The 27,311-nt window shown below is 41.7% G+C and overlaps 1 protein-coding gene across 1 annotated transcript; it reads right to left on the reverse strand.

Moving 5' to 3' along the window:
• Nucleotides 1-576: 576 nt before the first annotated feature.
• fam20b (FAM20B glycosaminoglycan xylosylkinase) lies at nt 577-26,576 on the reverse strand. The gene is made up of 9 exons (XM_028587420.1): nt 26,383-26,576; nt 24,738-25,065; nt 23,552-23,799; nt 22,818-22,904; nt 22,588-22,697; nt 12,512-12,683; nt 9,927-10,118; nt 1,101-1,160; nt 577-988 (listed from the first exon to the last, which is right to left on the reverse strand). Exons 2-9 carry the CDS (start codon nt 24,864-24,866, stop codon nt 757-759), a joined length of 1,230 nt encoding a protein of 409 aa, XP_028443221.1. The 5' UTR covers nt 24,867-25,065; nt 26,383-26,576; the 3' UTR covers nt 577-756.
• Nucleotides 26,577-27,311: the final 735 nt, after the last annotated feature.

Genomic DNA, 27,311 nt, shown 5'->3' on the forward strand with positions numbered 1-27,311 from the left:
TGCACGCACACGCACACACACACACACACACACACACTTATTTAATATTATTATCCACAAATGTATATTCTTTCGTCTCATAATTCTATGTCACTACTTAGTTAAATATGTACACAATGATGGAGGAAGGGCTGAGTTAATTCTCTTTTCCTTCCAGTGAAAGTTGAATTTCATTTTGAGAAAAAAAAAAAAAAAAAAAAGGATTCAATTTCCTGTTAATTCAACCGGAATCTACTTTTCAATTTCTTTGACTGTAAGCTTCGAACAGCCTGCAACATGGCTGTACAGTGTCTTCCATCGAGACGTTGGTGGCTCATTTTTCACCTTCCCTCCGGCTCCTCCGACTGTCTGCATCTTCCTGCTTAGTTGAGAAGGGAACAGCTGGACTGGGAGGGAGCGTTTGGCACAAGGCAGGAGGAGTAGAGGGAGGGAGGGGGGGGCTTCTTACAGCTGATACTGTCCTATAGTGTACAACAGTCCTGAGAAAAAGTTTATATAGTAGAAGGTGACACCACTTTGAATCCAGCGATTCCTTTTAAGAGAACCACTTCAGTCTCATCAGCGTGACAAAAAAAAAAAAAAAAAAAAAAAAAAAAAAACGGACCAGGGTGGAAGAAATACAGTCTCCGTTCCACCCTTGGCCATCCATTTACTCACTCTGCATCTCTTTAACACCAGGGCCCTCTCCTCTCCTCCAGACGTGTGGGGTAAAGTCCTGGCTGTTCCTGTTGCACCGTTTTCTCCTGTCCCTTAGTGCTAGGGGTGTGGGAGGTTTATTCGGTCCTCTATCAGAGCGTTGTCGGGGCCCTGTGCCTCCATACACTGCTTGACGGTTGCTATGATTCCAGACAGACGCCGGTCCAGGGCTGCGAGTTGTGGCTCAGCCAGGACCGGGTGGATGGGGTCGAATGCCAGGGCCTGCCGCATCGCTGAACTCAGAGCTCCACCCTTCAGTAGGTTTAACCTGTTCCATGTGGACACACGAACCCTGATGGAGAAAGGGAAAACAGATGTCACTGTAAAAAAAAAAAAGAAAAAGAAAAGAAAAAAATGATAGTAAAAATCAAGAATTGAGATTTGACAATTTCCTGAGTACTCACATGCAGCACTGATAGAGTGGCGCGAGGATACTTCGCTCATCCAGAGCAGCGTTCCCAAAGCTGCACACAATAAAAACAACATTAAAAGAAGGACTACAAATAAAGTAAGGCAACTGAAGCCAGAGGCCTGTCTGCACTGAGGTTAGGAGAAGCCATCGAAATGCATTAGCCACACTCGACTGGCCAAGGAACTGACTGCATATTGCACTCCAGAACACACTTTCAAATGCGTCTGTGACACGCTCCACTCAGCAAAGTCAACCAGAAGAGAGATTTCGTCTTTCGGTTGCCCAAATCCACAGAGAATTGGGTTTGTTAAACAGCCATTTGCCTGAGAGCTCCTCGGTTTGGAATAAACTAACGCAAAAGGACACAATCAGCTGTTACTTTGGCTCGGATGTGATTTGTTGATTGACTTTTAAATGCATTGAAGCAGGAGACAACAGCCTGTCTGAGGGAATTCACTTCCTGAACACACAGACATGGCTTAGATTAAGTCAGTGGGAGACTGGCGATGTTTGTTTTGGTCAGTTTCCGGTTTATTGTCCAGCCCTGATGCTCGTATAATGTGAAACTAACAGGCAGGAATGTCTGCTCAGTTAGGAAATGACTCAAACACAGCCAATATGCCTAGTCTGAATACCGAAATTAACCTCACCCCGCCATCTATGATTTATTCTTGAAAAACGCAGACATTTTCCACTGCTGGTTCAGATCATCACAAACAAAAGAACTTCAAAGAGAGATTAAAGGCTCGATGTCCTCACTTCATGGAAGTGGCTGCTCTTCATGAGTCAGATATCAAGTCGACTGAATTCCTCAATGAAGTGAATATTCTACAATGTTGATTCTACAAAAAGCTGATTTACTGTAAATGCTGTAGGCAAATCTGTCTCATTTCTACACTGACAATAGCAGTTTGTTGGAAAGACAGTAATTCAGACAGTACTTCTGTACTATACCAATGTGGCTTAAAGGGATACTTTGCCAATTTCAAACAAGCGCTGCATCATCTTTGGGTGGGCAGTAGATGAACTGTGTGTGGTGGAGTGAGTGAGAGAGTGAAGGCGATTAACTTCAGAGCGAGTGCTGACTCTAGAGGTAGAAGTGTATCCGTGTGCTTTCTGACCACGGTGGGAAATCTGTAGCAGTGTAGGACGTTAACGCAAAACCAGTCTTGTATAAAGTACTTGAAAGCAATACTTGAGTAAAAGTAAAAGTATCTTACCAGAAAATGATTTTGGTAGAAATTAAAGTCCCCTTTTAAAATATTACTTGAGTGAAAGTCTCAAAGTATCCGATATTTACTGTACTTAAGTATCAAAAGTCTTTATGGCCGGAGGTGTGTAACGTTTATCTTCATCACCACTGTAGTCAAGGTGGTCATTGTACATTACCATGGCGACAGAGCCTGCAGCAGGTGCTTCCATGACACTACGGGCCTTATTTTAATGAGCGTTTAGGGCGTGTCCAAATTCACTTTTGCTTGTTTAACGGCGAAAAAAAGGGTCCGTGCACCGGGCGCATGGTTCCAAAGGGTTGTTCTTAGTGTCTTCATTAATTCATAGGTGTGTTTTGGGCGTAACATGCAATAAACCAATCAGAGTGTCATCTCCCATTCCCTTTAAAAGCCAGGAGAGTTTGTACCTTGGATTATTGCTGTTATGATGGCGGATTTGCACCGTAATATTTTTATTTGTAATCTTTTGCATGTTTGTGTGCTGCTGCGCTTCCCTGTGTGTGTGTAACAAGCATTGTGTGCGCGCGCTGTGCACGAGCCTAGGCGCATTTTACTGATTCGCTGTTAAAATAATGCAATGCTGCCCTAGTGCGCAGTGGCATAAGTGTTGTCTTTTCCTGGTTTTAAAGGCTGCATTACAGTAAAGGGATGTCATTTTCTGAACTTACCAGACTGTTATTTGCCTTTACCCACTTAGTCATTATATCCACATTACTGATGATTTTTTATCAAAAATCAAAACTCTCATTTGATTTGATTTCATTTGTAAATATTTTGTGATGGCACCAATAGTCAACACTACAATATTGTTGTGGTATCGATATCGAGGTATTCGGTCAAAAATATCGTGATATCTGGGGACTTCCGGTGTCATGGCGACGTGAGGAAGTCTTATCTCATCTCCTCCGCATTCGTTCTCTTTTTCCCGTTAATTTTACCACACCACTTTACTCGCAGACGTTCAGATAGACCACTAAGTCGCTTGAGTGTAACTTTTTGGCCTCAGCCATTAATAAATGAGCGCAAAACCAGCTACCAGAACCAACAAAACTTCATTGCACGCCGCACCGGCGCTAGCCAAGGCTAGCAGCAACAGCACTGATGCTAACGACGGCGCTGTCGGGCACGGTGATCACCTGAGGAGCCTCCTGGGTGACATCCGCTCTGATGTCGCATCAATGAAGGAAGAAATCCTGGCGGAGCTGCGCAACTCGGTGACTGCCTTGAATGTTGCTGTCTCTTCCAACAGTCAGAGAATTTAGGATATAGAAGACGGCCTATCCACTGTTGACTGAAAAGTTGGTCAACTGGAATCTGACTACTCCACGCTAAAGACTCAGTATGAGGCGCTGCAGTCCCGGCTGGATGATTTGGAGAACCGGTCCTGCCGGCAAAATATCCGTGTGGTAGGAATCCCCGAGAAGGCTGAAGGGAGCCAACCCACCGCGTTTATGGAGGCCTTCTTAGTTGAGATCTTTGGTGCAGAGAGCTTTCCTCGCAAACCCAAGGTGGATCGGGCCCACTGCGCACTTAGGCCGCCTAACCCCTCTGGCCCACCGCGAGTCATGATAGCTCGTTTGCACCATTTCCAGACTAAAGAATTAGTACTTTGCCTCTCTTGGAAACGGACCGGCCACCTGACGTATAAAGGAAACAAAATCAGTATTTATCCGGATTACAGCGCGGACCTGGCTCGCAGACGGGCTACTTTCACGCCGGCAAAAAAATTACTCCACCAGGCGGGACTGAAGTTTTCACTGTTACACCCGGCCACTCTCCGCTTCACGTTCAACGGTGCCAGACAGGAGTTCAAGTCGCCACAGGATGCATGCTCTTTCATCAATAGAAAAGTCCTGCCTGCCCTAAAGGACACAACCGAGGAGAAGGGGGCAGCTGGTGATAATGACTGATGAGACTAAATTGCCCACTTCTCCTTCTCGGCAGGAGTCCACTTATTCGTCGGATGGGATCTGTGTATCATATGGTGTTTCTCTGGTGCTGAATTCACTGCTTCTGCCTAAATAAGTGAGTAACGGATGACTGATGTAAGGTGTCTGTGGACGAGCCCTCTGATGCAGTGCCTGTTCTAATGTTATCCTTATTTACTTATTTATTTTTTTATTTTTATTTTTTATTTTATTTTTCTCTCTTGCCACTTAACACAACCGTATTGTTGTTAGGCTTACTAGGTGGTCGCAGTCCTCTACCATTGTTATTGTTGTCATTCAGGTTATTGTACTCTTTCTTTTTTTTTTTTTTTTTGTGGGTTACTATGTTTTGGAGGAGCTCCAAGATGTTAGAGTAGCAAGTTCAATGCACTCCAGGCATGCTCTAAGGTTTAGCTGGTTAGTGCACCTAGTTTGGGTAGGTGCCTATGGGGGGGTGGGGTGGGTTAACATTCCTTTTGGGTATTTTTTTTGCATAATGTTATTTGTTTGTGCCTCTTTTTATTGTCTCCTTTTATGAGTAGTACTTGGGACAGGAAAATTCAGTTTACCACATGGAATGTGAAGGGCCTGAATAATCCCATCAAAAGGACTAGGGTCCTAGCCCATCTTGCTTCTCTCCAAACGGATATAGCCTTCGTTCAGGAGACGCACTTACGTACGACGGATATAGCTAGGATGCGAAGAGGCTGGGTTGGAAATATTTTTCATTCTAAATTCAACACGAAAGCCAGAGGCGCTGCGATTTTTATTCATAAAAATATCCCTTTCGAAGCCAACAGAGTAGTTGCTGACACAAATGGCAGATTTATAATTGTTTCGGGCCAGCTCCTGAATAGGCGAGTTGTTCTTGCCTGTGTTTATGCTCCCAATTGGGATGATAATAACTTTATTAATAACTTTTTTGCCTCGCTCCCGAACTTTGACGACCATGCCCTGATAATCGCTTAAATTACCCAACTATGAAAGCCTTGTCATTCTTCTCTCCCGTACACCATACCTATTCCCGTATAGACTTCTTTCTTCTTGATACTAAATTTATTCCTCTCATCAGCCGACCAGTGTATCATGGTATAATAATTTCGGACCCTGCCCCTTTCACTTTCTATTTGGCTTTTCCTGACAGTCGTACCCCACCCAGATCTTGGCGCCTTAACCCCCTCCTCCTTTCAGAGGCTGATTTTGTAAAATTTATTGAGACTCAGATCATGTTTTTTGTCGAAACCAATGCGTCACCCACTGTCTAACACAGTACCTTTTGGGAAACTTTAAAGGCCTATTAAAGAGGGCAAATCATTAGTTATTCAGCGCAGAACAAAAAGAGACATCTGGCTAAAATTAAGGAGCTTTCTGAGGCCATTGCCAAGCTGGATGCTGAGTATGCGGCCTCTCCCACTCCAGAAATTTACCAGCAGTGACTCAGTCTCAAAACAGAATATGATTTGGTGTCATCAGCGCAGGCTGAGCAGCAGCTCCTCAGGGCACGTTACTCCGTATTTGAGTATGGGGACAAGGCAGGCAGGTTTTTGGCCCATCAGGCCCAACAATCGTTTGCAACCCGGCGAATAACTCAGATTAGAACATCCTTAGGTACCGTAACCTCCAACCACGAACAAATTAATGATACATTTGCTGACTTTTATAAAAACCTATACACTTCTGAGTGCAATCCCAGCCCTGCAGAAGTCAAACAGTTTTTTCAATCCTTGATTCTTCCCTCTTTGAACAGTGAAGTGAGAGCCGAGCTTGATCATCTGCTTACGCTGCTGGAGATTCAAGAGGCAATTAAAAGTATGCAATCTGGGAAATCTCCGGGGCATGACGGGCTGCCGGTTGAATTCTTTAAAAAATATTTGACTAGCCTGTCGCCCTTACTCCTTGCCATGTACAATGAAGCCCTATCCTTAGGCCATCTTCCGCAGACTCTGAGACAGGCTTCCATTTGTTTGATACCAAAGGATGGTAAAGACCTTACTCTACCTGGTTCATATCGACCTATCTCATTGCTATGTGTCGATTGCAAGATCCTCGCTAAATGTCTGGCTAGGCGTCTTGAGAGGGCCCTCCCACTCCTTGTTTCACCCGATCAATCTGGATTCATGCAGGGCAGGCATTCTTTCTCCAACACTTGTTGGCTCTTTGATGTTATTTATTCCAGGTCTGAGACGGATGTGCCTGAACTTGTGCTTTCCTTAGACGCTGAGAAGGCATTTGATCGGGTGGAATGGGATTTTTGGTTTGGTGTTTTACATAGGTTTGGATTTGGTGCTAACTTTATTTCATGGGTTAAGTTATTGTATTCGTCGCCTCTAGCCTCTGTCCGTACCAATGACGACTCTTCTGCCTATTTTTCTCTTTTCAGAGGAACTAGACAGGGGTGCCCACTGTCCCCGCTACTCTTCAACGTTGTTATTGAGCTCCTGGCTATCTCTCTTCGTCAGTGCTCAACTTTTGAAGGAATACGCAGAGGGGGTATTACCCATAAAGTATCGCTATACGCGGACAAACTTCTTCTATTTCTATCTAATCCCAATATCTCTATACCCCCCATTCTAGCTATCCTGGGACAATTTGGAAAACTGTCGGGCTACAAACTCAACCTTGAAAAAAGTGAACTTTTCCCAATCAATTCCCCAGCTCTTAGCATTCCATCTTCCGTATTCCCTTTCAGGACAGTTGGTTCACATTTTAGATACTTAGGCATTACCGTCTCACGCTCTATCCAACAATTATTTAAGATCAATTTTGCCCCCCTAATTGAGAAATGTGGATCAGATCTTGAACGTTGGCGCATCCTGCCTCTGTCTGTGGTCGGTCGTATTAACCTGATAAAAATGTATATTGTGCCTCAATTCCTGTACTTTTTTCAGAACATCCCCATTTTTATCCCCCTGAGGGTGTTCTCTCAACTGGATAAGCATTTTTCTAACTTCATTTGGGGCGGTAAGCCACCACGCACTCGTAGAACAGTTATGCAAAGGCCCAAGCGTTGCGGCGGTTTGGCTCTACCCAACCTACTCCATTACTATTGGACTAGTAACATTCAGAGGGTTATTGAGTGCGTGCAGTGTCACTCTGACCCTACAGCTCAGGTCTGGGTGGGGATGGAGTCTCAGATGGCCCCTGTACATTCTCTGGCCACCTCTCCTCTTGCTCTCGTATCCAGCGTGCAGTCTGACAACCCAGTAATTCTTCAAACTGTTAAAATATGGTCCCAGTTCCGGAATAAATTCGGCTTGCAGAGCCCATCCCTGATGGCACCCATCTTAACCAACCACCTCTTCACTCCAGCTAAACTTGACCTGGCTTTCCGAGCTTGGCATTCGAATGGAATTCGTCTCATAAAGGACTTCTACATTGATGGAGTGTTTGCCTCATTTAACCAGTTATCAGAAAAATTTGCTCTGACCTCCAACAACTTCTTTCGCTACTTACAGATCAGAGACTTTGTTAGGAAAGGCTATCCTCCCTTCCCCAACAAACCACCCTCCACCATCTTAGATCAAATTCTGTCTTTGAATCCTAATCAGAAGGGCTCTATTTCTCAGATATACTCTTTAATAAACCACCCGGATGGGCAACCTTTGGATAATTTGAGAACCCTTTGGGAACAAGACTTTGGCAGCCCTCTCTCTGAAGATATGTGGGAGGCTATATTAAAACAAGTACATAAATCATCCCCATGCTGTAGACACGGTCTCATTCAGTTCAAAATAGTTCATCGCTCCCACCTGCGTAAAACTAAATTAGCGAGAATATATCCTAACGTCGATCCCACTTGTGAGAGGTGCGGGACGGCTCCAGCGACGTTGTTTCATATGTTCTGGGCTTGCCCCGCCCTCCTCACTTTCTGGCAAGCTATATTTGGTTCCCTAAGTGAAGCGTACGATATCACTATGGATGTGCATCCCATGGTTGCCTTGTTTGGTGTTAATGCAAACCGGCCGTCCGACATTCACAGTGTGGTTGCTTTCGCGACACTTCTGGCCCGCCGCCTCATTCTTCTAAACTGGAAGGGGTCTAGACCTCCTTGTCATGCTAGATGGCTGAGAGATGTATTGTATCACTTAAAATTGATCAAAATTAAGTACACTCTGCATGGAAGCAAGTCCAAGTTTTATGAGGTATGGGGTCCTTTTTTACGTTACTTTGATAACTTGAAGGATATAAGAGACTGGGATGACCAACCTTAGAAATTACGCTGCTGGTTCAGTACGGTCTTCTGTATCTGTGACAGGATGGTGACTTTAGGTGTGGCTCTTCTTTTTCTTTCTTAGTCTTTTTTACTTACTCATTATATTTTTATGTTTGATTTTTCTTTCTTCCCTTTTCTTTCTTTTTGATATGGTGTACTGTATACTGTTTGTCTATTTGTTTAATGGTTTTTAATCTATCTTATCCCTTTCTGTAACCACAAGAGGATGTTAGGGTGTGGGTGGGACATGTTTTTGTTGTGTAACGTCTGTTAAATACCAATAAATAGAACTTTAAAAAAAAAAAATAAAATAAAATAAAATAAATAAATAAATAAATATCGTGATATCTGATTTTATCCATATCACCCAGCCCTATGCTTGACTTTAGACATGGTTTTTGTTGGCGCGATCGAAAGCAATACGCCAACAATGCACCTGAACACACCTCCCTGTAAGACCAGCACGCCCACGTGCATTTGCTATTGAAACGACACGGGCGCTGGATGGGAAATTTTCAGGTCACCAACTGGAATGGAGCGTGCATTCTATGGGCAATCTAGGAGCAATGATTCGCCAAACCTGCTTTTTTCCAGCAGTGTAACAAATTTCTTCTGATTGCATTTTGTAGCAACGAGTAACTAAGATGCTTAGGGGAAATATAGTGGAGTAAAAGTAAAAGTTTCCCAAAATATAATTAACGAAGTAAAGTACAGATATGTGAAAATTCTACTAAAGTACAGTAGTGAAGTATTTAAATAAACACTGCACAGAATAAACAGAAACTGCACACATAGAAACCCTGGATAAGATCTTCTTTGACACAGAGGGCCACAGATGAATGTGCTGCATGTGATCGGGGGAGCCTACAATGTGACTTGTAACTGATCCAATAGCATATTCACAGATGAGTGAAGAATGAACTGTTAATCTGTTAATCTCTAACCTTTATATCTAACGAGATGACAAGATTAGATTAAAGAAAACAGGAACTACAGAGTTGAGATGGCACAACTCAATAACACATTGCGTTTCAACTGTAGTGCTCTGTAAATCTCCGCGATCGAGATTTCACTAAATGGTTCTGTGAAAGTCATCACAGTCCCACCAACTTTCTGTCGTATCCAGAGTCGAGAGTTTGCTGAGCTCCTGAGAAAATATGTCTTTACTGAGCTGTTACAGAATGTGAAAGACTAACACATAATGTTTTATGTAAGGAGAACCCAATTCATTTTATAATGATTTAGACCTCCCATTACATGGAAAACCCTCAGAAGGCGTGTTGGAAAATAGTTGAAAATGACAATTTTAGGCTTTTGTCTTTTTACTTCTACTAGTTTTTTTTCATGTATTGATTCTGATTGTGTTTATACATTTTTTTTTTTTTTTTTTTTTTTTAAAAGGACAAAATTGATTGATTGTTAAAATCCTCCACATCATTACTTGCCTCTTTGCGTTGTCGAGCAGGATGAGCATGCTGGCGCCGCCGTCGTCCTGGAAACTCTCATAGTGATGCCGGTCAGCGTTCCCAATCAGATAATCAAATATGGCCGTGTCGATGACGTCCAGCAGCCTCGGCCCTGCATCGTAGGGAGGCATCTTCTTCACCGCCTCGCAGTAACTCTCATCGTACTCCCACCTGGAACACACACAGAGAGAGAGAGAGAGAGAGAGAGAGAGAGAGAGAGAGAGAGAGAGAGAGAGAGAGAGAGAGAGAGAGAGAGAGTGTTGAACTACTGTGTTCTGAACAAGAGGAGCCTAAACCAAAACAAGAGGAAGTGTGTCCTGACTGTAGCGAGACAGTATTACATTATAGGAGAGACAACCAGATGCACATAAACATATATTCTGTGTACTCCATGGCATCATGCCAGTTGTGCACAATAACCAACTGTATAATGGCCTAATTTAATCCACTACTTCTAGAGAAATCCTGCTCTGCTAGATCAACTTAGTGGTAAATAAACATTTACATCTACAGACAATGGGAATGCCACTTGCTGAGTAATCAATATGTTATGACAGCACAGTTGGGAAAAAGACTGTTGCACAGGAACCTGCGCTGTTGGCTCTGTGTAGCTCTATAAAAATACTCTGTAATAAAACAATTGGTAAGGTTTTGATTTTTTTTTGGGGTCCGTTTTGTTATTTGTAATTACTTCTTGTACTTGAAAGAACAGCTCTGTTTGAACTCAAGTAAATACTTAATCTGTTCAGTTTCAGCTACAAATGTCACATTTTTGAATTTTTAAATGAATATTCAGTTGACTTGCTGTGCGAAAATACTCTCTAGGTTACAATAGAAAAGCGATCTAGGGACTGTGCTTTGTTGTTGCAGGATACAGTCAGCTACTACACAAACTCCTGGCAAGTTAAGTGCTTGTGTTTAATTTTTTTTACCCCAGTGTTTTAAAAGTTGCTTGTGGCAGTAAAAAAAGGCAGTACAGTTTCCCGTTTACTGTACGGGACTCTCACAGCACCTCAAAACGGACTGCAGAGTCTGATTGCTGGTTACATGATTGGCCACCGCAGGGTTGCGTTTCTCCAAAAATAAAATCTGTCTCAACCTTTCACGTTTTTTTACACTGTCACACGATAAACTCACAGGTGCTGCTAATGCTACTAAAGGGTATCGTAGCTTCCCGGCCCCGGCAAGTTTGAAGAAGGAAACATGGAGGACCACACGTATTCAAAATCCAAATTTCAGGAACAGGAGTCTTCTTCGCCCAGAAAAAGAAAAAGGATATTGAAAAGAGCAAGAGACCGGCTTTTTGAAGCGTGAAGGCCACCGTAGCTGTAATACGTACTTTGAACTGTGTGGTGCGAGAGATATGATCTCAACGCTAGACGGGAGAAATTCCTACACATTGGACCTTTAAGTGATCTCTCCGACACAACCACTAAGCATGATGATGTGACTAATGTGCATATTATGTCTATCATTTGCATATGATACAGTGTATGATGTGTGTATGGTGTTATTTGCGCATAAGCCCTCCGAAAACTTAAGGGAAAAAACCCTGAGTGGTATTCAAATTTCCCAAATACAGTGGTGTGAAAAAGTGTTTGCCCACCCTTCCTGATTTCTTTTGCATGTTTGTCACACTTAAATGTTTCAGATCATCAAACAAATTTAAATATTAGTCAAGTAAACACAAAATGCAGTTTTTAAATGAAGGTTGTTATTAAGGGAAAACAAACCTACATGGCCCTGTGTGAAAAAGTGATTGCCGCCAAATACTAATAACTGGTTGGGCCACCCTTAGCAACAACTGCAATCACGCGTTTGCGATAACTTGCATTGAGTCTTTTACAGCGCTGTGGAATTGTTGTAATTCAGCCACATTGGAGGGTTTTCAAGCATGAACTGCCTTTTTAAGGTCATGCCACAGCATCTCAATAGGATTCAGGTCAGGACTTTGACGGACAGACCTGCCCCCACTGCTAAAAAAAAAAAAAAAAATCCCAAAGGAAACGTTGTCTTGGATGAGTCGTCGCTACGCTCTTGGGGCAATTTTGGTCGGCCGGCCACTCCTGGGAAGTTATGTTTTAACAGAAGGGGCAAACACTTTTTCACACAGGGCCATGTAGGTTTGGATTTTTGTCTTTCTTAATAATAAAAACCTTCATTTAATAAAATTGGTTTCGAGGATTTGAAACATTTAGGTGTGACAAACATGCAAAAAAATAAGAGATCAGGAAGGGGGCAAACACTTTTTCACACCACTGTAGGGGTTTTAATCTATAACAGCTTTTATTTGCATTGACAGAAATATCCACTCTGCTGCCCACACTGACAAGTACTAGTAATTGTAATTTCCCCACTGGGGATCAATAAACTGTATAATTATTATTAATTATTACAGGTCAGACTCTTTAACTGTGGACCTTAAATACCATCACTAATGAAAAGCTGTTGACGCTCGACCTCAGCACAGCATTTCCATTTCCTTCTAAAAGAAAACATCAATAACAATAACAGTGAAGTCAGAGGATTTTTCCCTGACTGAAACTAGTTTTTGGGACACCCACCTGGCCAGTTTCCCCTCTCTGTATGTGCGTCCCCAGGGGTGTCTGTGTTTCTGCAAAGGCCAGACGTCCGGCAGCCAAAGGGTTAACGACCCCTCCATGATCTCTCCCTCTGCACACGCTGGCTCGCTCTCCCGACAGTAATAACACTTTCCATAAAAACATGTATTATTACCTGGAGAGAGAAAGAGAGAGAAATAAACGGTTCACATGAAAAAAATAAATCCACTTGACCATGACGTCGTAACGATAAAATAAGAAAGAGATGGAAACATGGCACTGTACGCAGGTACAGGAGGAAGCCGTCTGCTGAGATCTTTGAGACAGACAAAGTCAATAACAGAGTGAAAAGAGTCAAGAAATAGAAAGAATTCTGATGGTATTAAAACAGTATTTTACCATTTGGAGGCTCTTATGTCACTTGCATAAACTCATTAACAAACTCCAATTTATTTTCTTGCTATGAAATAAATGACATGGCTAGGATCCTGTTTGATGTTGTTGGTTGATTTGATACACAGAAAGCAGACATTACTCACATTGTAGCTAAACCCGTAAACTGATCGCTACTTGCGTCAGGGTCTGAGCTCACTGCATACTTACAACATGACGCCAAACGTTCTCTTTTGAACTTTGAATGTTAGGGAGACTCACAGGTGTTGAGTGAAGATAAAGATCATTTGTGAAACTGTAAATATCTCATAAAGACTCCATTAGGCTGTGTGGGGGGGTGTCTACATGTTGACACGGTTCCTGTTTGTCAATGCAGCTTTAAAAAGGTTTGATTCACATTAGTAACATGAAAACTTTTGACAGCGAGGTCTGTCTAAAAATCCAGAGCAATACCGGGCCACAGTTTACGTTGAATTTTCAAAATGTCATGTTTCGACATTGAGAGCAGCAAAAACTAAATTTATTTCACCTCCATTGTGGTTTGAGACAAAATTGCTACCCTAGAATAATAAGGTTCTATCTGACATTTTTGTCAAAATTGAGTTATTTACATATTCTTACTCTGGTAAAACTTGTGAACATTATTTAAGTTTTTTTTTTTTTTTTTTTTTTTTTTTTTTTTAAAAAAGAACAGGTGAGTTCTGAGTAAAAAGATCGCGGGTGCAACACAGCTGTCTTCTTAATTTATAGTTTATTTTTATTTTTTAAATAAGGTGCATAACAGTGACTAACGTTTCGATGTAAAGTTACATCTTCATCAGAGTCCTCAAGGACAAGGACTCTACACTGTCTTGTCTTGCCCTGGTTGCACAGGATTGTTGTGGTTTGCAGAAGCGCTCTCTCTTTTCAACAGGTGAGTTCTCTTCTTAAAATCGCTTTAAGGCCCTGACACACAAACCCAATAGCCGGCCGTCGGATAGTCTGGCAAGGTCGGTACCTTGAGTCTGTTTGGTGTGTTCCGTGCCGTCGTCCGTCGGAGGGGCCGTCTGCCTTCATTTCGGCCCGACCTGACATGCTGGGTCGGAGGGCGGATAGTTGGACTCAAAGACTAACGACGTTCTAACTGCTGCAGACAAAGGACTTGTCTCCATACTTGTTTTATTAGATCTTAGTGCTGCTTTTGACACTATTGACCATACAATCCTGTTACAGAGATTAGAACACTTAGTCGGAATTAAAGGAATTGCACTAAGCTGGTTTAAGTCTTATTTCTCTGATCAATCTCAATTTGTTAATGTTAATGATAAATCCTCCAAGTACGCGAAAGTTAAACATGGCGTTCTACAAGGCTCAGTGCTTGGACCAATTTTATTCTCCTTATATATGCTTCCTCTTGGTAATATCATTAGGAAACACTCAATTAACTATCACTGCTATGCGGACGACACCCAATTATACTTGTCAATCAAACCAGACGAAACAAGTCAGTGAGCTAAACTTCAAGCATGTATTAAAGATATAAAATCTTGGATGACCTATAATTTTCTGATGTTAAACTGTAACAAAACTGAAGTTATTATGCTGGACCCTAAACACCTCCGAACTTCATTATCTAAAAATATAGCTACTCTAGATGGTGTTGTCCTGGCCTCCAGCACTGTCAGAAATCTAGGAGTTATTTTTGATCAGGATATATCCTTTAACGCCCATCTAAAACAATCATCGAGAACAGCCTTTTTTCATCTTCGTAACATTGCCAAAATTAGGAATATCCTTTCTCAAAACGATGCTGAAAAACTAGTCCATGCATTCGTTACTGCCAGGCTGGACTATTGTAATTCCCTACTGTCAGGTTGCTCAAATAAGTCCTTTAAGACTCTCCAGCTGATCCAGAATGCTGCAGCACGTGTTCTGACGAGAACTAAGAAAAGAGATCATATTTCTCCTGTTTTAGCTACTCTGCATTGGCTTCCTGTGAAACTCAGGATTGACTTTAAAGTCCTTCTCCTGACCTACAAAGCTCTAAATGGTCAAGCACCATCCTATCTAGAACAGCTCTTATCTCCCTTATTGTCCCACTAGAGCACTGTGCTCCCAGAATGCAGAGTTACTTGTGGTTCCTAGAGTCTCCAAAAGTAGAATGGGAGCAGGAGCCTTCAGCTACCAGGCTCCTTTCCTGTGGAACCAGCTCCCAGTCTGGGTTAGGGGGGCAGACACCATCGCCTCATTTAAGAATAAACTGAAAACTCTCCTCTTTGATAAAGCTTATAGTTAAGAAGTGAGGAGTTGCAGCGTCAACCTAACCCGGCCCACCTGCTTCTCTTCGTAGTCATCAGATTTATTGATCATATAATCAATAATAAAGTGAGAGTAGAGGGAGGCAGGCCAGTACAGCCTCTCATCAATGTTTACATTCGTTTCCTTTTATATGCATCCTGTCCCAGAACTGCTTGTAACTAACCTAGCTCTGGGGAGTTTACTCCCCGGAGTCCTTATGTTTCCTGCAACGTCCTGCTGTGACATGAACTACAACGACTACCTTCAAAGTCACTGTTCCACTATCTTTAATGAGACTATTATCGCCATCACACCCCCAACCGGCCCCGTCAGACACCGCCTATCTAGAGTCTGGGTCTGCCGAGGTTTCTTCCTAAAAGGGAGTTTTTCCTTGCCACTGTTGCAATAGCCACTGCTAATGCTTGCTCTTGAGGGAATTACTGTAATTGTTGGGGCTTTGTAAATTATAGAGTGTGGTCTAGACCTACTCTATCTGTAAAGTGTCTCGAGATAACTGTTATAATTTGATACTATAAATAAAATTGAAATGAATTGAATTGAAAGACCAATCCGATTAGTGGAGTGGTAACCCGGAAATGGCGAGTGGGATGAGGGACGAACGCCTCTCAAAATCTGACAAAAATCTTTTAAACTGACCTTTGTCAATCTAAAATGAAGACATATTCAACAACTGCATGGCCTATTTCTCGCTTAAAATGTTTTCAGAAACACATTTCAGTGAACTATTTTTGTAAATACGAGATCGTATTTTGAACATGCTGCCATTATCGGTCAACTGGAGAAGCAAGACCCACCTGATGCGTTCGTCATTTCCGGTTTTAATTTTTTGTATTACGTCTTGGGCACGCACAGAACGTACGCTCGAGTCGGCGTCGCTTCGGTGTGTTCCAAGGCACTTTTTGGACCTCTGGGAGCCGACTGATCAGTCCGACTGCCTTTTCTGCGTGTGTCAGGGTCTTTAGTTTCAATTCTAGTCAAGGAAATTGTCATTCCTGTGCAATATTCGCTGAGGAGATAATCACTACCAAAAAGGCTATCTATAATACCAGGCTATTGATAGTGTGCTAATGTTAATTTAGTAGCCTACATGTAATTTAGACATCGTTTTGAGGCAAGCCCTATTGATAATTGAGGAATACATAAAAAGGATTTAAATTTTATAATTGATTCCCATTTATTGTGCGTTTGTGCGCTTTTATGTTAAACTGCATTTAATTGTATTGGTTACTTGTGTAATGACAATAAAGTTGAATCTAATCTAACCTAAAACTGATAATGGAGGAATACATGGGCCTAAAAAGGATTTTAAATTTTATACTATATTATATTTATTTTCGCTTCTACTTCACTACTGCTCTACAGTGGTTACCACTGATAGAGTTGACTAAAAAACGGAACTAAATGAAACCTATTTTAAGCATGGTGCATTAATTCCTTACATTTATGTGTGCATACGCGTTTACTGGTGTCTAGATGTGTGTTTCGGTACATATATATTTCATATTTCACATAGTTCATGTGTTTACTTTGTTGAGGGATGAGTGAGCAACCTTTGGAGAGTCTTGTATGAGTGAATGTCTTGTTTGTATGAGTTATGTATTATATATTTTTGCACTTACTATTATCGTAAAGTAAGTTGGTGTTTTTTATTGTTGTTTTTTTTGTTTTCTGTTTGACTGCCGCTGTAAGGTCAATGTCAATTTCTGTACCTGAACTAGAGGACCCCCTTGAAAACGAGATGGTTCATCTCAAGGGGTTATTCCTCTTTAATATAAATATCAATATATATTGTGCTATCATCATGTTTGGGACTGCGGAGGAGTTGAGGGCTACGGACATCATGTTTGGGACTGTGGAGGAGTAGTTGAGGGCTACAGACATTGTGGTTGGGACTGTGGGGGAGTAGTTGCGGGCTACAGACGTTCTGGTTGGGACTGTGGAGGAGGAGCTGGGGGCTGCAGAGGAGTTGGGCATGGCAGGAGAGGAGCTGGGGGGCACACTTACCAGCTCAGAACCAAAGAAAAAGACCAGAAAGAGACCATCAAATTATTCATATGGAAAGCAAATATCTGCAAGAGGCTACATCAAGAAGGCAAAGAATACAATAATGCAAGCAACACAAAAGTTCCAGCCAAAAAAGTAAGATCACAGAAAAATTGTGCCCTCTTTTAAATTTAAATGTGCACAGAAGGTAACCCCTACTGAAAAGGAACAATGTTTCTTGGACTACTACAAATTGACACAAAACAATGAAGAATGTGCGATGAAAGAAAGGCAAATATGCTGCAAATCACAAAGAAAACGCACACTCTCATTTAAATACTACCTGAATGTTGAGGGTGAGAGGGTGAGAGGATTAGAGTGCGCAAGTCATTTTACCTGGGCAGACTGACAATTAGTCAGAAGCCAGTTTACAACACACAAAAACGACTGGCATGCCAAAATCTGATTCTAGAGGGAAACATACAGTACAAAACGTGTGATAGATCTCTAACTAAAAGAGCAGGTTCGGGATCACATCAGGTCTTTTCCTGTTGTTGAATCCCATTACTGCAGGGCTAGGACAGAGAGGCAGTATCTGGAATCCACGCTCAATGTGTCTCGAATGTATGATCTGTAAAAAACAAATGTCTTGAAGAGGGCAGTACACCTGTAAAAGGAGTCTTTCTATAGATACATTTTCAACTCTGAGTTCAACCTCAGTTTTCACTAGGGTTGGGTATCGTTTGGTTTTTTTTCGATTCCGGTGCTAAATCGATACTTTTAAAACGGTGCCGGTGCCTAAACGGTGCCTGAACCGGTACTTTTCAATAAAAAAAAAAAAAAAAAAAAAAAATAAGTGTAGTAAACAACAGTCAGTGACTTGTTTATTGCTAAGGCCATGGTCAAAATTCAAGATTTAATAATAATGTAATAACTATAACAATAACTTATTTCACCAGTAAATTGCTGTTGAACCCCAGATGGGAAAAGGGTATTTTACAATTACTGTGAATGCACCACAAGGCTACCTGTTTTAAGTGAATCTGTGTTGTTTAATTCCGACAATGGCAGCTGCAAGTGAACGCACCGTCTGTGTTGTTTAATTCCGACCATATAAACATACTGTATATCTATGAATTGCGACAACGGCAGCTGCTGCGCAGACTGTTACATCCCGCTGTTGAAGTCCTCCACAGTGAAATACAGTCACACTTTACACTGTTTAACGTTAGCTGTCAGCATTTTAACCGTGATTAATCCAGCTGCTAGCTAAAGGTAGGCTAACGTTACATGCTGTCAGGTGTAGTGTAAAGTCGAGCACCGAAATGAGGCACCTAAACTTTCGTTCTTATTCGGTCTCGTTACTACCGTTTACGTCGGCACCGGTTCCCTATTGGCACCGAGTTTCGGTACCCATCCCTAGTTTTCACATTCCTTAAAAAAAAAAAAAAAAAAAAAAAAAAGATAGGTGTGATCAGTGTGAACCTTATCAGATAGCTCTCAACCAGAATCTTCTTAGCCAAGTTGCTGAGAGCAAACAGAAGAAACACACTGCCGACAAAACTGCAATGCACCAAGAGCGACAGGCAGGGATGCTGAAAACACATTAGTAGTGTGTTTTTGACCTTCACAATGTTATAACTTGTCCACGTGCAGAGATCAGTTCATTTTTCTACAAACAAAAACTGAACGTGTACAATCTTACAGCTCATAACTCTCTATCAAAGAAATGCTACTGTGCGATATGGACAGAGGGGATGTCATGCAGGGGGGGCTAACAACATTGCAAGTGCAATTGTTAAAATTTTAGACAAAATTATTCTTGACTCCCCAGATGCCACGAGCATAATTACATGGAGTTGACAGCTGTCAAGTACAAACCGGTGCCATTTTCTGCAGTGTGTCAGCTCGTATTTGATCAGTGCCCATAGGGCTGCACAATTAATCGAATTTTAATCACGATCACAATTTTGGCTTCCCACGATCAAATTTGCGTGATCGAGCGATATTTAAAATGCGTCATAGAACGCTCCTTATCAAAGTTTTTGCAAAGCCACTCTAGCGCTCCATAGACCACTGTCTGATCACGTGCCTCCGTGAGCCAATCAGAGTTGTTCCCTGCACCGCGCAGCTTAGTTTCTAGATGTAGACCGTCACAGAGGACAGAGTACCGTGAGGAAAACCCCACAACTGGTAGCAGTCGGTCATCATAAGCCGGTCACAATGTTTACCAGTTTACCAGTAAACGCAACATTATGTCCCATATGTTTTGTTTTTCAGACAACAGCAGTGACCATAGTGCTAGTTTGTGTCTGTTAGCTCATAGCTTTAGTAGCAGACTGTTTGACGTTTAGCCGTGTTACTACTACTAATCCAGTTACTACTGTGGCTAACGGTAGGCTAACGTTACCTGCTGTGTAACGTGTTAATAGTGTTTACTGTAGCTAACGGTAGGCTAACGCTACCTGCTGTGTAACGTGTTATTAGTGTTTACTAGCGTGACATGCAGCAATGTTTATGTTGCCTCTAACGTGGGTTTCGGAGCATCAGAGCGCAATGCAGACATGTAAGTAGCAGTGTAATGAGCCAATAAAATCTGCGTTGCTATTTCGTCAGGTAGATACCTTACGGCAAACGTGCATGTGTGGAAAACGGTCGCATAACAGCTGAAATGGCATACTCCTTCACAGTATCCTTCAATAAAGGAGGAATGTAGCACAATAGTATTAACAGGAATGTAGCACAATATGGATGTAAAAGCAGTTATAATTAACCTATGTGACAATAAAATTTGTTTTGGTTAAATCAACAAATAATCGTGATCTCAATATTGATCAAAATAATCGTGATTATCATTTTGGCCATAATCGTGCAGCCCTAAGTGCCCATATACACTTCACTACAAAACATCACATGCACAGGCTTTAGGAGGTAGCAGTAGACCTTAGAGGACCAAGTAAAACCGGGAGAAACTTGGCGCCTACATGCACCCTACCCAAGCCAAGGATGCTTCCAAAACAGAGCCATGTCTCAGAGGCCAAGATGATGAATGATATAGAGTAGATGTTTAGATTCACGCCACTTGCAGAAAAAGAGTATTACCGTGCTATGATGAAGAAATGAGCAAAATTAGTAGGCCTACACTGAATAACTGCTTGCTATGTATGTATGTGTGCAAAGTTTACAGAGTCGGTGGGTTGGAAATCAAACAGACTATTTCATTGATTTGTTGAAGAAATAATTGTTCAACAGGCCTTAATGTTAGATAGCCAAAATGAGCTAGTTGTGTGTTGATAAATAAGTAAATAGTATGTGATTTAAGTGAATAGCAAGTGATACTATGTATATTTTTATTGCAGTAAATGATTTTCATTGCAAGTAACAGCATCTCAAATGAGCTCCATTTTAAGTAACCAGTCTTGGGTTTGAAATACCTTGCTCATAAGCAAAACATTTCTGATCAGTTTTATCTGAATGAGTTGCAGCATTGCTATGTTTAATGTTGTATGTTTCTGTTTTTGCCAATGCCAATGTGATAGTGGGTGTTATCCGTTCCACCTGCTGTAAACCACATTTGCAAAGTCTGTTACAGAGTTGAGTCATATTAACTTTAACCTTGATTGGCGGTAAGTGATAATAGTGAAAGTGGCAATTTACAGAACATAAAACATGTCAGTGGCTTGAACAGCTGGTATAATAAGTCGCAACCACACAAAGACAAATGTAATTTGTAATCCGTAATGTGACAAAGAGAAACCCACCTACAGAAACAGAGATGAGCATTGGCCACATAACTTTGACAGTGGCTAAAAGATACCTAATGCCAACATCTGATTTTTTTTTTAATTATCACTACATTCATATGTGACACCTGTTGAGTACATAGAGATCTGGTTTTTCAGGTAACACCTGCCAAACTAACAATGCCAACCGCTCCAAATCCATTTATTTCAATATACTCACGTTTATGTAACCTCGTCACTTCAAGGGTAACTACCGTTTTTTTCAACCTGGATCCTATTTTCCTATGTTTTTGTGTCTAAGTGGCTGATGGGAACAACAATCTTTGACATTGGTCCAGTATTAAGCAAGATCGCTGCAGTCGGCAGCGGCGAAACAAGCTACAATGCAAGTTAATGGGGCAATTGTCCAGCTTGTATTTACCTTCACAAAAGTGCGCATTCTGCCACTGACAGGCTCAGATTAATATTCTAAGTGTCTGACAACATTATGGAGAGGATTTCTAAGGAGGTCTACCTTTCTGTTTTTTTAAACGTAAAAACATCCGCGAAATTGCGTTAGTTAAACCCACAACAAGTCGACAAACAAAATAAAACTATGAAAAGCCGTTTTGGGTTGTCTTTTCACTTTTCCAACCATCACAGCTCTAGTTTTGAAATAAACACATAGTTTACCGATTTACATGTGAAAATATGTTGGTTCTATACACGCTGAGCCTGTCAGTGGCAAAATGTACACTTTTGTGAAGGTAAATACAAGCTGGACAATTGCCCTATTAACTTACATTGTAGCTTGTTTCGCCGCTGCCGACTGCAGCGATCTTGCTTAATACTGGACCAATGTCAAAGATTGTTGTTCCCATCAGTCACTTAGACGAAAGACATAGGAAAATAGGGTCCAGGTTGAAGAAAACAGATTTACCCTTTAATACTAACTTCCATTGCATACAAAGAACAATGATATGAAATAACTTCAACTGCAACTAATTGAATTCATCATTGATAAATCTGGCGATAATTTTTCGATTACAATATGCTGAAAGATTATGGATTTTTTGCCCAACAACACCAAAAATTAAGTGCCTACCAGAGCTTTAAAGGCATTCATTTGAAGGATTCTGTCATTCGACAGTACTGTTAAAAAGATAATCGAATACAAACATTGAATACCGAATCCCTACCCAATGAAAGAAAAGTCAAACATTTGGGTCCAGCCCTACTGTAATTAGTTTGCAAAACATTTTCATTCATGTATCTTTGCTCCATAGATGATAAAAAAAGCAAGAAGAGTATTAAAATCTCTTTAAATCTGCAGAGGCCTGAAAAAGAACAACTATGGTTTTAATACTACCGTCTTTTTTGATTATACTGTATTAACTGTCTGATGCCACACCCTCACCAAACAGGACTAGGCAGAGTATATCCTGGTTTAGTGTGCTGACAGAGTAAACCCGAAAAAAAAAAAAAACCGGAACAGTGAGCGAGACATCGCGTGAGTCTGATGGACAGAATTAGAAACAAAGAGCTCAGATGAGTCAAAAGAAAGACAATTGATTCATACAGTAAGACCACACTCTCACTCTGGGATGTCTAAAAACAATCACACTTTACTAGAAAGTTAGAGAAGAAGTGTGAGAAAAGACAAAAGAGTCGACTGATACTCACCCTGCATTAGGAAGGTACTAAGCAGCTGGTCTGTGGCCACAGGTTTAATCTCCGTTCGCACGTTGACGTACCTCCCGACCACTAGTGGTGCTCTCCTGAACCCAAGGATCCTGCAGAGAAGACGGAGCAACACGACACCATACCAGAACATTATTACACAGGAGCTATGCTCCAATAACAGATCAGAGAGGATGGATTTTTCAGACTCTCCAATAACGATGTTTACACACCTGTCCAGGTGAAAAGCAGCCACCTCTGCATTGTGTCTGTCATAGCCTGCGTATGGCTCGCCTTCGACCACGTAGTCTCTGCTATATCTACGGAAGGGTAGACAGGACACAAATAAGAAAGCCGAGTTACTCTTAAGCACAATATATTAGGGGTGTAACGATACATCGATCTGGATTGATATATCGATGTAACGATCCAATATTATCGACAATATTGACGAGACGAGACACGAGATCGGGTTCACGAGAACGAGATGAGATTTTAACACAATTTGTTTTTTTTATTGTGTACTGATATACCGAGAACTTTTAAGCTCGACAAGAAATATCGTAGCGTTTTATTCTCGCGAGATCTCGTGTGACGAGATCTCGTCACACATCTAGAAAATATTTATACATAACGCCATCTTTAAGGTGCGCCTTTATTTTTAAATTCCCACTTTATATTCATTCTTTTTATTTTATAAGAGTTGCTTGTTTTTAATTTAAAAGTCTGGAAGTGCTTAGTAATGAAATTGTAAAATCATATTTTAGTTGATTTTTGTAAATGTATATAAATGTAACTGATTGTGTTAAAGGGGCTTATAGTTTTGTCTCTTATCAGTCACAGGCCCCTGAATTGAATCAAATCGCAATCTTATCATGGCAGACTTTGTGATATCATATGTCACATAGTATCGTAACGTTTACCTACAAAATATAAAGTGTGTACTCCCATTATTCACAAATCTGACCTCTTGGGTTTGAAGACCACTTTCTGTCCCCCGTCCAGCACCAGCAGGGCTTTGAGCTGCGTGCCCTTATAGCCCACATCTGCCCGTTCTATCCTGGCAGTGCTGAGGCACGAGAGCACAGCAGCCAGCTCTGGGGTCTCCTCAGGGTACACCTCTCTCGGGCCCACCCACTGGCTTGCTATCTCCCACGGAGACTGGAGGGTGTGGGTAAGGCGAGCTCCCCGGGACAGAGTAAGGCCAGCTTCCATCTGTTAGAGGTGGGTAATAATAGAACTGTAATGATATGATAATATTTACATGTCTGCCAAATGCTCACTAACAGGGAGTATGTTTACATGCACACTCATATTCCACTATTATTCAGAATATGACAATATTCCGAATTCAAATCAGGCTATGTAAACAGCATATTCCGTTTGGATATTCCGAATAGGGCCTTTTTCCGAATTTAGTTTTTTCCAATTAAGACGAGGGATATGCCGGTATTATTCAGGTTTTATACAGTATATAGACTCACCTAAAGGATTATAAGGAATACCTTTAAGATTTCTCGTTAATGCAATGATCTAATCAACCAATCACATGGCAGCTGCTTCAATGCATTTAGGGGTTTGGTCCAGGTCTAGACAATCTCCTGAAATCCAAACTGAATGTCAGACTGGGAAAGAAAGGTGATCTAAGCAGCTTTGAGCGTGGCATGGTTGTTGGTGCCAGATGAGCTGGCACCAACACAGCTACATTGAAACATTATGAAATACTTGGCTATCAACAGGCTTTTATATGATATATAGGATATGCGCAGACATAGCAACAACCTTAGAAGAAGGCGGTTGAAGGAATAAGAGAGGGACGCTGTGTTTGCACAGTCAAACAAGTCCACCACCGATGGAAAACTGTGAAAAAAAAATCCTGTTTTGCACGGCTGCATGTAAACGGGAATATTAGTGGACTATTCACTTTCATTAGCCATTTAAACAGCTTAGTCAGAATATTGTCTTATATGAATATTATGTGCATGTAAACTGCTTACAAAATTACTGCATAAAAGTCTTAGACAAATAAGTGTCATTTGCATCCTACTTTACCTTCTCACAAATGACAGCTCTGATGTTTGAACATCTATATATATATATTTTTTTTTTTTTAAACAAGACTGAAAATGGAAATAGTTGACTGGCACTCTGACCTTGCGAAATGCTCTGAGATCCCGCCGGGTGGCTGCAGATCCCTCGCCTCCATCCAGCAGGAAGATCTTGGCCAGGCCCAGCAGGAGGAGCACGGCACACAGCACCACCATGCGCTGTTTGAGCTTCATCTCCACACCGACCTGCCCCGACCCCCTCCTCACCCGACGCTGTGTGTGTCCCCCGCAGCGAATCTCCCTCACCCCTGATGCATGGCTCCCGCAACTCCCTGTGGCCCGCCCACCCACCTGCCCCGTCAGACAAAATCTTCTGAAGGACGGTGAAGCTTGCCGATCCCTTGCGCTACAATCTGAGCAAACAGGAGGTCACCTGGAGGGAGAGAAACAGAAATGAGATGGCTGGGCGGGAAGAGGAGCGGAGACAGACGAGAACTAGGAAAGGGAACAGAGGGGAGAGATGAAAAAATGTACTGTCAATAATATGTGGAGAGAAAACGGATTGATTTGCTGTCCCTCTTGCTTGTTTCCCCCTCTGGGCAGACAATGACCCAGTACTGCAGCACAACTGAAGCCTGTCCAGGATATGTAACTGCATCAGGATGACCCAGTCTGCTGCTCTGTGTAAATGTGTTTGTACATTCAAAAGTATCCCACACCATAAAACTTGAACTGTGTGTATAAGCAACAGCAAGGTGTATTTTGGCTGTAAGCTGAAGGTGCTGCTATAGGCCGAGCTGTGTTTGTTACAGCTGTTCGGACACTTTACAGCATTCAAACCTCCCCGTTTCAGGTAAAATCATCCCACCCTCTCCAACACTAGATTTGGGGAAAGGAGGAACTTTGTCTTTATCGACACTGCCTGTTTCCAGTGAGCAGATGATGGACAGGTAGTCCTTCTGTGGTGCAAGGGGGGTCATACGAGGTGGTGGACCCAGCACAGCCTCTGTGTCTTGACGGTCTAACCTTGCAATACAGAGAAATGGGCTGAACCCCAATGATGTTCCCTCCGATTATCCATATCTGACTTATGTTTAATTCACCTACCAGCTACAGCTTAAACACATTCACAAAAGTGAGCTGAACGCCGGGGGCTTAACGTTAAGGTTACATGTCAGCTTTGCATGCTGTGAGCTTTTAGTCACGGAAGTAACAATTAACACAACTGCCACGTTCAACTGGCAGTTAACAGACGCTGCTGTCGTTAATATAGGTTAGCGCCAACGAACCCAGCGCAACGTTATATCAAAACTGTGACAAAACGACACCAAGCTAGCCATTAACAGGCAAAAATATGATAAATTACGGATTTACGGTTCAGCTAGTACTGACACAGCTCAGCCGACGCAGGTCTGGCCACGCAGGCAATCGCTTCTTCATACAATCGGTCTTTATAAACACCAGTGAGGAATTGGCTGGTTTAACACGGACTGCATAAAGACACCTAAAACCTCCCAATGATGGCTCCACTTAGAGGCTTTCTACGATGATTATTCAGGCGTTATTTGCCTTATCAGGTCACCATATCTGCAACGATATGGTCACATCTATTACGGTACTGCTAGCTGCTTAGCAAGCCGTTGCACACCTTGCTATATGTAGGTTAGCTAACGTTAAAGCTGCCAGCTAGCTAACGTTACAGTTACAGTACGTCTGTTGTTTTTACTGGCTGCAGACCAAGCTGACATACCTTATGGTCATATGTCGTTCACCGTAGTCAAAGTAGCTTCCAAGTGTCTGTAAAGTCCTGCGATATTTAGGTTAAATATAATAAATTGTCCTGCCGCTAAAACTGACGATGGTTTATCGTTTTCTCAGTCCCCCCCGGTAGCTCCCTCTCCTCCGCCCTTTTCCTTCGATTCCTTCTCTGGCCTGCCGTGTCCACTTCCGAAACACTTCCTCCTCCTGTAGGAGCTCCAGGCAGCCACCAGGTGGCGGTGGTGCACTATTTACATTAGTGCCCCTTATTTAAATTAAATATAGGGCACTAATTTACATCATACCATACCAGTGATAATGATAGTTACAAAAATTACAACGCCATACTTGCCACCCCTTAAAACGAAGTCATAGTTCAGACAGGGCCAAAGACTATGATTATTGAACCGATTATTCATTTACAATATTATTTAGCAATTTTTAGAGTCCTGAAAAGGTGCATTGTTCTGGAATTCCAAAAAGAAGCCAAAATGAGAAAAGTAGTCTTTTTCTGCTTTCCTTTCCTTTTAAAATCTCACCACCCCAAAGATTTACCTTGCAACCACATTGTCTGATTGGATTTTACATTGGAAGAGTTTTTGTTTAAAAAAAATAAACACCATTATAGCCCCTTATAATTGTGCACATTAAAAAAAAAAAAAAAAAAAAAGTGCTGAATATACATAGTTTAGATGGCGAAATTTTGAGATTACATAAGTAATGTTTTCCTTTACCGACTGACTGAACCTCACTTCCAATGAGCCCACAGCTGCTCATTTCAGGTGTAGAAAAAAAAAGCAACAATGATGGATGTAAATGTAACTGCAGCCTAATGAAGTAACGCTTCATCAAGAAAAAGTACTGATAAGCCAACACAATTACTGAAGTTAATGCAATTCATTCTTTGGCATTTTGTTAGCC

This window comes from Perca flavescens, chromosome 9 (assembly GCF_004354835.1).
Source record: "Perca flavescens isolate YP-PL-M2 chromosome 9, PFLA_1.0, whole genome shotgun sequence".
NCBI lineage: Eukaryota > Metazoa > Chordata > Actinopteri > Perciformes > Percidae > Perca > Perca flavescens.

Coding starts and splice junctions, on each gene's coding strand:
- fam20b (XM_028587420.1), bottom strand. CDS start 24,866: ATGAAGCTCAAACAGCGCATGGTGGTGCTGTGTGCCGTGCTCCTCCTG. Junction 23,800..24,737: donor ATCTCAGAGCATTTCGCAAG/GTCAGAGTGCCA, acceptor CACCTCTAACAG/ATGGAAGCTGGCCTTACTCT. Junction 1,161..9,926: donor CTGCTCGACAACGCAAAGAG/GCAAGTAATGAT, acceptor TATTGTGTGCAG/CTTTGGGAACGCTGCTCTGG.